The sequence below is a fragment of the Colossoma macropomum genome, unplaced genomic scaffold, assembly GCF_904425465.1.
Source record: "Colossoma macropomum unplaced genomic scaffold, Colossoma_macropomum, whole genome shotgun sequence".
Taxonomy (NCBI): Eukaryota; Metazoa; Chordata; class Actinopteri; order Characiformes; family Serrasalmidae; genus Colossoma; species Colossoma macropomum.
This window is the reverse complement of record NW_023494806.1, coordinates 28334316-28348393: the sequence shown is the minus strand read 5'-3', so window position 1 is coordinate 28348393 and position 14078 is coordinate 28334316. Positions and strand designations below refer to the sequence as shown.

Genomic DNA, 14078 nt, shown 5'->3' with positions numbered 1-14078 from the left:
AGACTGCCATATCCAAAAATATATTGTCTGCTACTGCTATTGCTAGTTCTGTATTCCTGGCCTGGTTGCATCAACCATTTCTGTTCAGGAGTTTAAAGGGGTTGAGCTAGTGAATGAGAGTGTATAGGCCAAGGTGATTCTTGGGAGCTGAGTGCTCTTTTAGCTTAAAACATGGCCAAACATCGGTGGTACATTTTCCCCTCATTTTATTCTCTGTAATGGCTTTTACACTTTTTTTTTCATTTTCAAATCTCTGGCATGACACAACAACTTCTGACACTAAAACACAGCCAAACATGAAGGCAAATATCAAGTCCTGTCCAAATGAGGGGGAGGTCAGGGAAAAGCCTTACTTTAGGCTAAAGTTAGTCAGCTTTTCTAATAGACTCTCCTTTCTGGAATACTGCCCAGATAAATCCAATATGAGTGCTCAGAGGGCACCGCCAAGAGAATTTCAAAATATATACCTGAATTAAGCATTACTTTACTGCATGTCTAGACAAAAATGTCATCAGTATACTCACTGCCTGGTCAGGTGTAGTGCCTATGAAAGCAAAGAGCTGTCCCAGCAGGACACTGTAGGTTGGTTTGTCTCTGCTGTCTTCAATGGCCAAAGATTGCAGCAATGTAAAAGAGGTGCTTCTGTGACTGGTGGGGTGATGACGCCTTCTATAGGAAAGGGTACATTGTATAGGGAAGTGCAAGAAACTGCATTTTTGTTCCTTTAGCTAGTCATACCAACATTTGTCTTATATTCATACACAAATGTAATTTGTATATATCAGGGAACTATGCATCTGTCTCAGAATTATACATTTAATTATTTGTAATTTTGGCATCTCACCTCTGAGTTCCATGTGTGAACTCCAGGTCTTGGTTTGCAATCATTTCCAGATCAGAGGGAGCAGACATACTGCGCAGGAAGACTTGCTGCTTCACCACAGGAACCATGGTCTTGGTGTCTGACACTGACTTACAGGCTAAAAGTAAAAAAGAGACAGATCTCTGTATATATCAGTAAAAGCATGGACGAGGCTTTGTGTGTGTGCATTCGTCTGTTGGCTTGCCTGTGGATGTTATGGTAAGACCCCTGTATAGAGGCCTGACCGTGTTTAGAGTTCAATTAAGGGTGAGTAATATGATGATATTCTATGGTTTTCGTGATGGATATTGGATATTATCAGTATTATGGATTATGGATATCAGTATTTAAAAAACTAACTACATTTCAATGCAAAGTGAACACAAGAAGGCCTGTTTAAACAGATTTAGTGCAGTGCAGTTTGTAAAACACTGAATCATTGCAGTTGTAAGTTTATTAGGGTCCAAGCACGCAAGTGCGTAGGACCCTATTGTTTTTGTTAGAGTTTTTCTTATTAGGGTTCAAGCATGCAATGCATTGAACCCTATTGGAATTGTGCGGATTTTTCTTATTAGGGTTCAAGCATGCAATGCATTGGACCCTATTGGAATTGTGAGGATTTTTCTTATTATTATTATTAGGGTTCAAGCATGCAATGCATTGAACCCTATTGGAATTGTGAGGATTTTTCTTCTTATTATTATTATTAGGGTTCAAGCATGCAATGCATTGAACCCTATTGAAATTGTCAAGATTTTTCTTATTATTAGGGTTCAAGCACGAAGTGCGTAGAACCCTATTGGAATTGTGCGGATTTTTCTTCTTCTTATTATTATTATTATTAGGGTTCAAGCACGAAGTGCGTAGAACCCTATTGGAATTGTGCGGATTTTTCTTCTTCTTATTATTATTATTAGGGTTCAAGCATGCAATGCATCGAACCCTATTGGAATTGTGCGGATTTTTCTTATTATTAGGGTTCAAGCATGCAATGCATTGAACCCTATTGGAATTGTGAGGATTTTTCTTATTAGGGTTCAAGCATGCAATGCATTGAACCCTATTGGAATTGTGAGAATTTTTCTTCTTATTATTATTATTATTTTTCTGCCCTGAAACGGAACGCACAGCCCAAACCATAAGTCCTAGAGACACCAAACTTGGTCAATAGGTAGTAGTCCCTCCCGCTACTCAGGCGCAAGAAACCAGCCCTGTCGGCCACAAGGGGGCGCTACAGCGAAGGCCAACGCGTTAGGGTCTATATCTCCTAAACTAGATTTTTGCCAGACAAGCCATATTTTTTTTCCTGGTTCTATGGGTCCAAATAAACCTTTTGGCTATTTTGATTATTTAGCTCCGCCCACTTAGATTTTTCGCAATACTGCAAAATGTGCGAAACCTACTTTTGTGTACTAGTCCTCCAATCTTTGCCCAATCCTCATGTGTTTGGTGTCAAAAAATTCAGAAGAGTGTCCTGGTCAATAATTATCAAAAACATTTCAAGTTTTCCGTACAACATGGCTGTCATATGCAAATGAACCCTTCTGGATAAATTCAAAATAATTCAGAATTAATTTAAAAATCTCTAACTCAAGAATCCTTCAGTCAAAAAATTTCAAACTTCACAGGCCATGTCAGTAGCCCATTCTGAGGTAGCCATTCGATTTTTGTGCGCATAAGTAATTAGGGGGCGGAGCAACAAAAACAGGGCATTTTCTCTGCCTCTGAACATCCCATCAAGCTGAAACTTTGCATCCAGCATTCTCTCCCCAGTCTACAAGTGTGCATTGAAGGACAATTGAATACATCGAAATTTGTGGTCGCCATCGGCCAATAAGCATTCAGCAGGCCATCTGACAGGCTTAACATTGACCAATCATGACGAAACTTGACTGGTGTCTATATGTACCCAGTTTCTAACAACCAGTCGAGTTTCAAAAGATTTGACCACTGGGGGGCGCAATTTCAAAAATTTACATATTATTACATGTTATTACAATATTATTACAATTTCCACCTACAGCCTATTATAATACAGTGTGACAAACAATTGTGCCTATACATGTTTATTAAAAATCTGTATCGTTTTTTTGTAATCGATAAATGTTTGAAAACCCTACTTTTCGAACTAGTCTCTGGATTTTGATCCAATCTTGTCAACGTTGGTCTAGAACAATTCTTTGGCATCTCTAGGTAAATAATTATCAAAAACATTTTGACTTTTCTACTCAGGGTCATGTGAATTAATCACCAAATTCCTGCATACGTGGCATTGTTAGCTTGGTTAGCTATAACTCAACAGTCATTGGTCAGATCATGTTCAAACTTTGAGTATTTATACAAATTGAGATTCTAATGGAGTATGCCAAGTTTGGTCCAGATTGGCCTTTGGGGGTCCTTCAGCACTCAAAAACACTGAAAAATCAATAAAAATGCTATTACAATGTTATTACAAGGCCCACATATAAACAAATGGTGTCATGTGACTCAGTCTACTAAGATGAACAACTTTCTAATTACATGTTATGTCAAAAATTGCACTGCTTGTCTTTTATTTTGGCTTATTCATTCAAAGATTTCACTATACAAAGACTTACTATACAAAGGCTTGAGGCCTGTTTAGGCCTAATATAATAAAAGGCTTGAGGCCTTTTTAGGCCTAATGGGCGAAACCAAAAGCTTGAGGCCTTTTTAGGCCTAATGGCCTAAACCAGAAGCTTGAGGCCATTTTTAGGCCTAATGGGCTAAACCTGCAGAAGGTCCCGTACTGCTGTTGCGTGCTTGAACCCGCTCATTGCCGCTTGCGGCTATATTTATTATTATTATTATTCTGTTTCTTCCCTGAAACGGAACGCACAGCCCAAACCGTAAGTCCTAGAGACACCAAACTTAGTCAATAGGTAGTAGTCCCTCCCGCTACTCAGGCGCAAGAAATCAGCCCAGTCGGCCACAAGGGGGCGCTACAGCGCAGGTCAACGCGTTTGGGTCTATATCTCCTAAACCAGATTTTTGCCAGACAAGCCATATTTTTTTCCTGATTCTATGGGTCCAAACAAACCTTTTGGCTATTTTGATTATTTAGCTCCGCCCACTTAGATTTTTCGCAATACTGCGAAATATGCAAAACCTACTTTTGCGAACTAGTCCTACAATTTTTGACCAATCCTCATTCATTTGGTGTCAAAAAATTCAGAAGGGCCTCAAGGTCAATAATCATCAAAAACATTTCAAGTTTTCCATACAACATGGCTGCCATATGCAAATGAACCCTTCTGGATAAATTCAAAATAATTCAGAATTAATTGAAAAATCTGTAACTCAAGAATCCTTCAGCCAAAAAATTTCAAACTTCACAGGCCATGTCAGTAGCCTATTCTGAGGTAGCCAATCGATTTTTGTGTGCATATGTAATTAGGGGGCGGAGCAATAAAAACAGGGCATTTTCTCTGCCTCTGTACATCCTATCAAGCTGAAACTTGGCATGCAGCATCCTCTCGACATTCTACAAGTGTGCATTTAAGGACATTTGGATGCATCGAAATTTGTGGTCGCCATCGGCCAATAAGCATTCAGTAGGCCATTTGACAGGCTTAACATTGACCAATCAAGACGAAACTTGACTGATGTCTATATGTACCCACTTTCTAACAACCAGTTGAGTTTCAAAAGATTTGACCCCTCCGGGGCGCTATTTCAAAAAATTACACATTATTACATGTTATTACAATATTATTACAATTTTCGCCTACAACCTATTGTACTACCATGTGACAAACAATTTTGCAAATACATGTTCATTAAACATCTGTATAGTTTTTTTGTAATAGATAAATGTTTCAAAACCCTACTTTTTGAACTAGTCTCTGGATTTTGATCCAATCTTTTCAAAATTGGTCTAGAACAATTCTTTGGCATCTCTAGGTAAATAATTATCAAAAACATTTTGACTTTTCTACTCAGGGTCATGTGAATTAATCACCAAATTCCTGCATACGTGGCATTGTTAGCTTGGTTAGCTATAACTCAACAGTCATTGGTCAGATCATGTTCAAACTTTGAGTATTTATACAAATTGAGATTCTAATGGAGTATGCCAAGTTTGGTCCAGATTGGCCTTTGGGGGTCCTTCAGCACTCAAAAACACTGAAAAATCAATAAAAATGCTATTACAATGTTATTACAAGGCCCACATATAAACAAATGGTGTCATGTGACTCAGTCTACTAAGATGAACAACTTTCTAATTACATGTTATGTCAAAAATTGCACTGCTTGTCTTTTATTTTGGCTTATTCATTCAAAGATTTCACTATACAAAGACTTACTATACAAAGGCTTGAGGCCTATTTAGGCCTATTATAATAAAAGGCTTGAGGCCTTTTTAGGCCTAATGGGCGAAACCAAAAGCTTGAGGCCTTTTTAGGCCTAATGGCCTAAACCAGAAGCTTGAGGCCTTTTTAGGCCTAACGGGCTAAACCTGCAGGAGGGCCCGTACTGCTGTTGCGTGCTTGAACCCGCTCATTGCCGCTCGCGGCTATATTTAGGGTTCAAGCATGCAATGCATTGAACCCTATTGGAATTGTGCGGATTTTTCTTCTTCTTATTATTATTATTCTTTTTCCGCCCTGAAACGGAACGCACAGCGCAAACCGTAAGTCCTAGAGACACCAAACTTGGTCTACTGGTAGTAGTCCCTCCCGCTACTCAGGCGCAAGGAATCAGCCCTGTCGGCCACAAGGGGGCGCTACAGCGCAGACCAACGCGTTTGGTTCTATATCTCCTAAACCTGATTTTTGCCAGACTAGCCATATTTTTTTCCTGATTCTATGGGTCCAAATAAACCATTTGGCTATTTTGATTATTTAGCTCCGCCCACTTAGATTTTTCGCAATATTGCAAAATGTGCGAAACCTACTTTTGCGAACTAGTCCTACAATTTTCACCCGATCCTCATCAGTTTGGCGTCAAAAAATTCAGAAGAGTGTCCTGGTCAAAAATTATCAAAAACATTTTAAGTTTTCCATACAACATGGCTGCCATATGCAAATGAACCCTTCTGGATAAATTCAAAATAATTCAGAATTAATTGAAAAATCTGTAACTCAAGAATCCTTCAGCCAAAAAATTTCAAACTTCACAGGCCATGTCAGTAGCCTATTCTGAGGTAGCCAATCGATTTTTGTGTGCATATGTAATTAGGGGGCGGAGCAATAAAAACAGGGCATTTTCTCTGCCTCTGTACATCCTATCAAGCTGAAACTTGGCATGCAGCATCCTCTCGACATTCTACAAGTGTGCATTTAAGGACATTTGGATGCATCGAAATTTGTGGTCGCCATCGGCCAATAAGCATTCAGTAGGCCTTTTGACAGGCTTAACATTGACCAATCATGACGAAACTTGACTGATGTCTATATGTACCCACTTTCTAACAACCAGTCGAGTTTCAAAAGATTTGACCCCTCCGGGGCGCTATTTCAAAAAATTACACATTATTACATGTTATTACAATATTATTACAATTTTCGCCTACAACCTATTGTACTACCATGTGACAAACAATTTTGCAAATACATGTTCATTAAACATCTGTATAGTTTTTTTGTAATAGATAAATGTTTCAAAACCCTACTTTTTGAACTAGTCTCTGGATTTTGATCCAATCTTTTCAAAATTGGTCTAGAACAATTCTTTGGCATCTCTAGGTAAATAATTATCAAAAACATTTTCACTTTTCTACTCAGGGTCACGTGGATCAATCAATTATTTCCTGCATACGTGGCATTGTTAGCTCGATTAGCTATAACTCACCAGTCATTGGTCAGATCATGTCCAAACTTTGAGGATTTATACATATTGAGATTCTAATAGAGTTTGCCAAGTTTGGTCCAGATTGGCCTTTGGGTGTGCCTTAGCACTCAAAAACACTGAAAAATCTATTAAAATGCTATTACAATGTTATTATAAGGTCCACATATAAACTATTGGTGTCATGTGATTCAGTCCCCTACGATGAACAACTTTCTAATTACATGTTATGTCAAAAATTGCACTGCTTGTCTTTTATTTTGGCTTATTCATTCAAAGATTTCACTATACAAAGACTTACTATACAAAGGCTTGAGGCCTGTTTAGGCCTAATGGGCGAAACCAAAAGCTTGAGGCCTTTTTAGGCCTAATGGCCTAAACCAGAAGCTTGAGGCCATTTTAGGCCTAATGGGCTAAACCTGCAGAAGGTCCCGTACTGCTGTTGCGTGCTTGAACCCGCTCATTGCCGCTTGCGGCTATATTTATTATTATTATTATTCTGTTTCTTCCCTGAAACGGAACGCACAGCCCAAACCGTAAGTCCTAGAGACACCAAACTTAGTCAATAGGTAGTAGTCCCTCCCGCTACTCAGGCGCAAGAAATCAGCCCAGTCGGCCACAAGGGGGCGCTACAGCGCAGGTCAACGCGTTTGGGTCTATATCTCCTAAACCAGATTTTTGCCAGACAAGCCATATTTTTTTCCTGATTCTATGGGTCCAAACAAACCTTTTGGCTATTTTGATTATTTAGCTCCGCCCACTTAGATTTTTCGCAATACTGCGAAATATGCAAAACCTACTTTTGCGAACTAGTCCTACAATTTTTGACCAATCCTCATTCATTTGGTGTCAAAAAATTCAGAAGGGCCTCAAGGTCAATAATCATCAAAAACATTTCAAGTTTTCCATACAACATGGCTGCCATATGCAAATGAACCCTTCTGGATAAATTCAAAATAATTCAGAATTAATTGAAAAATCTGTAACTCAAGAATCCTTCAGTCAAAAAAATTCAAACTTCACAGGCCATGTCAGTAGCCTATTCTGAGGTAGCCATTCGATTTTTGTGTGCATAAGTAATTAGGGGGCGGAGCAACAAAAACAGGGCATTTTCTCTGCAGCTGTACAACCTATCAAGCTCAAACTTTGCATGCAGAATCATTGGGCCAGACTACAAGTGCGCCTATAAGGACATTTGGATACATTGAAATTTGTGGTCGCCATCGGCCAATAAGCATTCAGCAGGCCTTTTGACAGGCTTAACATTGACCAATCATGACGAAACTTGACTGGTGTCTATATGTAGCCACTTTCTAACAACCAGTTGAGTTTCAAAAGATTTGACCCCTCCGGGGCGCTATTTCAAAAATTTACATATTATTACATGTTATTACAATATTATTACAATTTCCACCTACAGCCTATTATAATACAGTGTGACAAACAATTGTGCCTATACATGTTTATTAAAAATCTGTATCGTTTTTTTGTAATCGATAAATGTTTGAAAACCCTACTTTTCGAACTAGTCTCTGGATTTTGATCCAATCTTGTCAAAGTTGGTCTAGAACAATTCTTTGGCATCTTTAGGTAAATAATTATCAAAAACATTTTGACTTTTCTACTAAGGGTCATCTGGATTAATCACCAAATTCCTGCATATGTGGCATTGTTAGCTCGATTAGCTATAACTCACCAGTCATTGGTCAGATCATGTCCAAACTTTGAGGATTTATACATATTGAGATTCTAATAGAGTTTGCCAAGTTTGGTCCAGATTGGCCTTTGGGTGTGCCTTAGCACTCAAAAACACTGAAAAATCTATTAAAATGCTATTACAATGTTATTATAAGGTCCACATATAAACTATTGGTGTCATGTGATTCAGTCCCCTACGATGAACAACTTTCTAATTACATGTTATGTCAAAAATTGCACTGCTTGTTTTTTATTTTGGATTATACATTCAAAGATTTCACTATACAAAGACTTACTATACAAAGGCTTGAGGCCTGTTTAGGCCTAATATAATAAAAGGCTTGAGGCCTTTTTAGGCCTAATGGGCGAAACCAAAAGCTTGAGGCCTTTTTAGGCCTAAAGGCCTAAACCAGAAGCTTGAGGCCTTTTTAGGCCTAATGGGCGAAACCAACAGCTTGAGGCCTTTTTAGGCCTAATGAGCTAAACCTGCAGGAGGGCCCGTACTGCTGTTGCATGCTTGAACCCGCTCATTGCCGCTTGCGGCTATATTTAGGGTTCAAGCATGCAATGCATTGAACCCTATTGAAATTGTCAAGATTTTTCTTATTATTATTATTATTTTTCTGCCCTGAAACGGAACGCACAGCCCAAACCGTAAGTCCTAGAGACACCAAACTTGGTCAATAGGTAGTAGTCCCTCCCGCTACTCAGGCACAAGAAATCAGCCCAGTCGGCCACAACGGGGCGCTACAGCGAAGGCCAACGCGTTAGGGTCTATATCTCCTAAACCAGATTTTTGCCAGACTAGCCATATTTTTTTCCTGATTCTATGGGTCTAAATAAACCATTTGGCTATTTTGATTATTTAGCTCCGCCCACTTAGATTTTTCGCAATACTGCAAAATGTGCGAAACCTACTTTTGCGAACTAGTCCTCCAATTTTTGCCCAATCCTCAGGTATTTGGTGTCAAAAAATTCAGAAGAGTGTCCTGGTCAATAATTATCAAAAACATTTTAAGTTTTCCATACAACATGGCTGCCATATGCAAATGAACCCTTCTGGATAAATTCAAAATAATTCAGAATTAATTGAAAAATCTGTAACTCAAGAATCCTTCAGCCCAAAAATTTCAAACTTCACAGGCCATGTCAGTAGCCTATTCTGAGGTAGCCATTCGATTTTTGTGTGCATAAGTAATTAGGGGGCGGAGCAACAAAAACAGGGCATTTTCTCTGCAGCCGTACATCCGATCAGGCTCAGACTTGGCATCCAGCATCCTCTCGCCAGTCTACAAGTGTGCATTTAAGGACTTTTGGATACATCGAAATTTGTGGTCGCCATCGGCCAATAAGCATTCAGCAGGCCTTTTGACAGGCTTAACATTGACCAATCATGACGAAACTTGACTGGTGTCTATATGTAGCCACTTTCTAACAACCAGTTGAGTTTCAAAAGATTTGACCCCTCCGGGGCGCTATTTCAAAAATTTACATATTATTACATGTTATTACAATATTATTACAATTTTCGCCTAGAGCCTATTGTAGTACAGTGTGCCAAACAATTTTGCAAATACATGTTTATTAAAAATCTGCATAGTTTTTTCGTAATCGATAAATGTTTTAAAACCCTACTTTTCGAACTAGTCTCTGGATTTTGATCCAATCTTGTCAAAGTTTGTCTAGAACAATTCTTTGGCATCTTTAGGTAAATAATTATCAAAAACATTTTGACTTTTCTACTAAGGGTCATCTGGATTAATCACCAAATTCCTGCATATGTGGCATTGTTAGCTCGATTAGCTATAACTCACCAGTCATTGGTCAGATCATGTTCAAACTTTGAGTATTTATACAAATTGAGATTCTAATGGAGCACGCCAAGTTTGGTCCAGATTGGCCTTTGGGTGTGCCTTAGCACTCAAAAACACTGAAAAATCAATAAAAATGCTATTACAATGTTATTACAAGGCCCACATATAAACAATTGGTGCCATGTGACTCAGTCCACTAAGATGAACAACTTTCTAATTACATGTTATGTCAAAAATTGCACTGCTTGTTTTTTATTTTGGATTATACATTCAAAGATTTCACTATACAAAGACTTACTATACAAAGGCTTGAGGCCTTTCTAGGCCTAATGGGCGAAACCAAAAGCTTGAGGCCTTTTTAGGCCTAATGGCCTAAACCAGAAGCTTGAGGGCTTTTTAGGCCTAATGGGCTAAACCTGCAGAAGGGCCCGTACTGCTGTTGCGTGCTTGAACCCGCTCATTGCCGCTCGCGGCTATATTTAGGGTTCAAGCATGCAATGCATTGAACCCTGTTGGAATTGTGCGGATTTTTCTTATTATTATTATTATTATTCTTTTTCCGCCCTGAAACGGAACGCACAGCCCAAACCATAAGTCCTAGAGACACCAAACTTGGTCCATAGGTAGTAGTCCCTCCCGCTACTCAGGCGCAAGGAATCAGCCCAATCGGCCACAAGGGGTGCGCTACAGCGAAGGTCAACGCGTTTAGGTCTATATCTCTTAAACCAGATTTTTGGCAGACAAGCCATATTTTTTTCCTGATTCTATGGGTCCAAATAAACCTTTTGGCTATTTTGATTATTTAGCTCCGCCCACTTAGATTTTTCGCAATACTGCAAAATGTGCGAAACCTACTTTTGTGTACTAGTTCTCCAATCTTTGCCCAATCCTCATGTGTTTGGTGTCAAAAAATTCAGAAGAGTGTCGTGGTCAATAATTATCAAAAATATTTCAAGTTTTCTATACAACATGGCTGCTATATGCAAATGAACCCTTCTGGATAAATTCAAAATAATTCTTATTTAATTGAAAAATCTGTAACTCAAGAATCCTTCAGCCATAAAATTTCAAACTTCACAGGCCATGTCAGTAGCCCATTCTGAGGTAGCCATTCGAATTTTGTGTGCATAAGTAATTAGGGGGCGGAGCAACAAAAACAGGGCATTTTCTCTGCCTCTGAACATCCGATCAAGCTGAAACTTGGCATCCAGCATCCTCTCGCCAGTCTACAAGTGTGCACTGAAGGACGTTTGGATACATTGAAATTTGTGGTCGCCATCGGCCAATAAGCATTCAGCAGGCCATTTGACAGGCTTAACATTGACCAATCATGACGAAACTTGACTGGTGTCTATATGTAGCCACTTTCTAACAACCAGTTGAGTTTCAAAAGATTTGACCCCTCCGGGGCGCTATTTCAAAAATTTACATATTATTACATGTTATTACAATATTATTACAATTTTCGCCTAGAGCCTATTGTAGTACAGTGTGCCAAACAATTTTGCAAATACATGTTTATTAAAAATCTGCATAGTTTTTTCGTAATCGATAAATGTTTTAAAACCCTACTTTTCGAACTAGTCTCTGGATTTTGATCCAATCTTGTCAAAGTTTGTCTAGAACAATTCTTTGGCATCTTTAGGTAAATAATTATCAAAAACATTTTGACTTTTCTACTAAGGGTCATCTGGATTAATCACCAAATTCCTGCATATGTGGCATTGTTAGCTCGATTAGCTATAACTCACCAGTCATTGGTCAGATCATGTTCAAACTTTGAGTATTTATACAAATTGAGATTCTAATGGAGCACGCCAAGTTTGGTCCAGATTGGCCTTTGGGTGTGCCTTAGCACTCAAAAACACTGAAAAATCAATAAAAATGCTATTACAATGTTATTACAAGGCCCACATATAAACAAATGGTGCCATGTGACTCAGTCCACTAAGATGAACAACTTTCTAATTACATGTTATGTCAAAAATTGCACTGCTTGTCTTTTATTTTGGATTATTCATTCAAAGATTTCACTATACAAAGACTTACTATACAAAGGCTTGAGGCTTTTCTAGGCCTAATATAATAAAAGCTTGAGGCCTTTTTAGGCCTAATGGGCGAAACCAAAAGCTTGAGGCCTTTTTAGGCCTAATGGCCTAAACCAGAAGCTTGAGGCCTTTTTAGGCCTAATGGGCTAAACCTGCAGAAGGGCCCATACTGCTGTTGCGTGCTTGAACCCGCTCATTGCCGCTCGCGGCTATATTTATTAGGGTTCAAGCACGAAGTGCGTAGAACCCTATTGGAATTGTGCGGATTTTTCTTATTAGGGTTCAAGCATGCAATGCATTGAACCCTATTGGAATTGTGCGGATTTTTCTTATTATTAGGGTTCAAGCATGCAATGCATTGAACCCTATTGAAATTGTCAAGATTTTTCTAATTATTTTTCCGCCCTGAAACGGAACGCACAGCCCAAACCATAAGTCCTAGAGACACCAAACTTGGTCAATAGGTAGTAGTCCCTCCCGCTACTCAGGCGCAAGGAATCAGCCCAATCGGCCACAAGGGGGCGCTACAGCGCAGGTCAACGCGTTTTGGCCTATAACTCCTAAACCAGATTTTTGCCAGCTAAGTCATATTTTTTTCCTAGTTCCTTGAGTCCAAACAAACAACTTTACTATTTGGTTCATCAATCTCCGCCCAGAAAATTTTTTCACAATATTGCAAAATATGCGAAACGTACTTTTGCGAACTAGTCCTACAATTTTTGCCCGATCCTCATCTCTTTGTTGTCAAAAAATTCAGAAGAGCCTGAACCTCAATAATTATCAAAAACATTTTGACTTTTATAAACAACATGGCTGCTATATGCAAATGAACCCTTCTGGATAAATTCAAAATAATTCTTATTTAATTGAAAAATCTGTAACTCAAGAATCCTTCAGCCAAAAAATTTCAAACTTCACAGGCCATGTCAGTAGCCCATTCTGAGGTAGCCATTCGAATTTTGTGTGCATAAGTAATTAGGGGGCGGAGCAACAAAAACAGGGCATTTTCTCTGCCTCTGAACATCCGATCAAGCTGAAACTTGGCATCCAGCATCCTCTCGCCAGTCTACAAGTGTGCACTGAAGGACGTTTGGATACATTGAAATTTGTGGTCGCCATCGGCCAATAAGCATTCAGCAGGCCTTTTGACAGGCTTAACATTGACCAATCATGACGAAACTTGACTGGTGTCTATATGTAGCCACTTTCTAACAATCAATCGAGTTTCAAAAGATTTGACCACTGGGTGGCGCTATTTCAAAAATTTACATATTATTACATGTTATTACTATATTATTACAATTTTCACCAAAAGCCTATTGTATTACAATGGGACAAACAATTTTGCAAATACATATTTATTACAAAACTGCATAGTTTTTTTGTAATCGATAAATGTTTGAAAACCATACTTTTTGAACTAGTCTCTGGATTTTGATCCTATCTTTTCAAAGTTGGTCTAGAACAATTCTTTGGCATCTCTAGGTAAATAATTATCAAAAACATTTTGACTTTTCTACTCAGGGTCATGTGGATAAATTAATTAATTCCTGCATACATGGCATTCTTAGCTTGATTAGCTATAACTCAACAGTCATTGGTCAGATCATGTCCATTCTTTGAGTATTTATACAAATTGAGATTCTAATGGAGTATTCCAAGTTTGGTCCAGATTGGCCTTTGGAGGCGCTTTAGCACTCAAAAACACTTAAAAATCAATAAAAATGCTATTACAATGTTATTACAAGGCCCACATATAAACACATGGTGCCATGTGACTAAGTCCATTAAGATGAACAACTTTCTAATTACATGTTATGTCAAAAATTGCACTGCTTGTCTTTTATT

General features: G+C 38.6%; 1 protein-coding gene across 10 annotated transcripts in view; it reads right to left on the bottom strand.

The window, feature by feature from the left end:
• Nucleotides 1–14078, bottom strand: part of LOC118827025 (probable E3 ubiquitin-protein ligase HECTD4) — a 171767-nt gene that overhangs the window by 92711 nt on the left and 64978 nt on the right. For 6 of the 10 annotated variants that reach the window (XM_036598209.1, XM_036598214.1, XM_036598212.1 and 3 more), the window contains 2 exons: nt 845–980; nt 525–669 (listed from right to left, as the gene is read on the bottom strand). In XM_036598209.1, the coding sequence (XP_036454102.1) occupies nt 525–669; nt 845–980 (281 nt within the window). The remainder of the gene's footprint in view (nt 1–524; nt 670–844; nt 981–14078) is intronic. The other 4 variants (XM_036598211.1, XM_036598215.1, XM_036598218.1 and 1 more) reach the window with 1 other exon arrangement.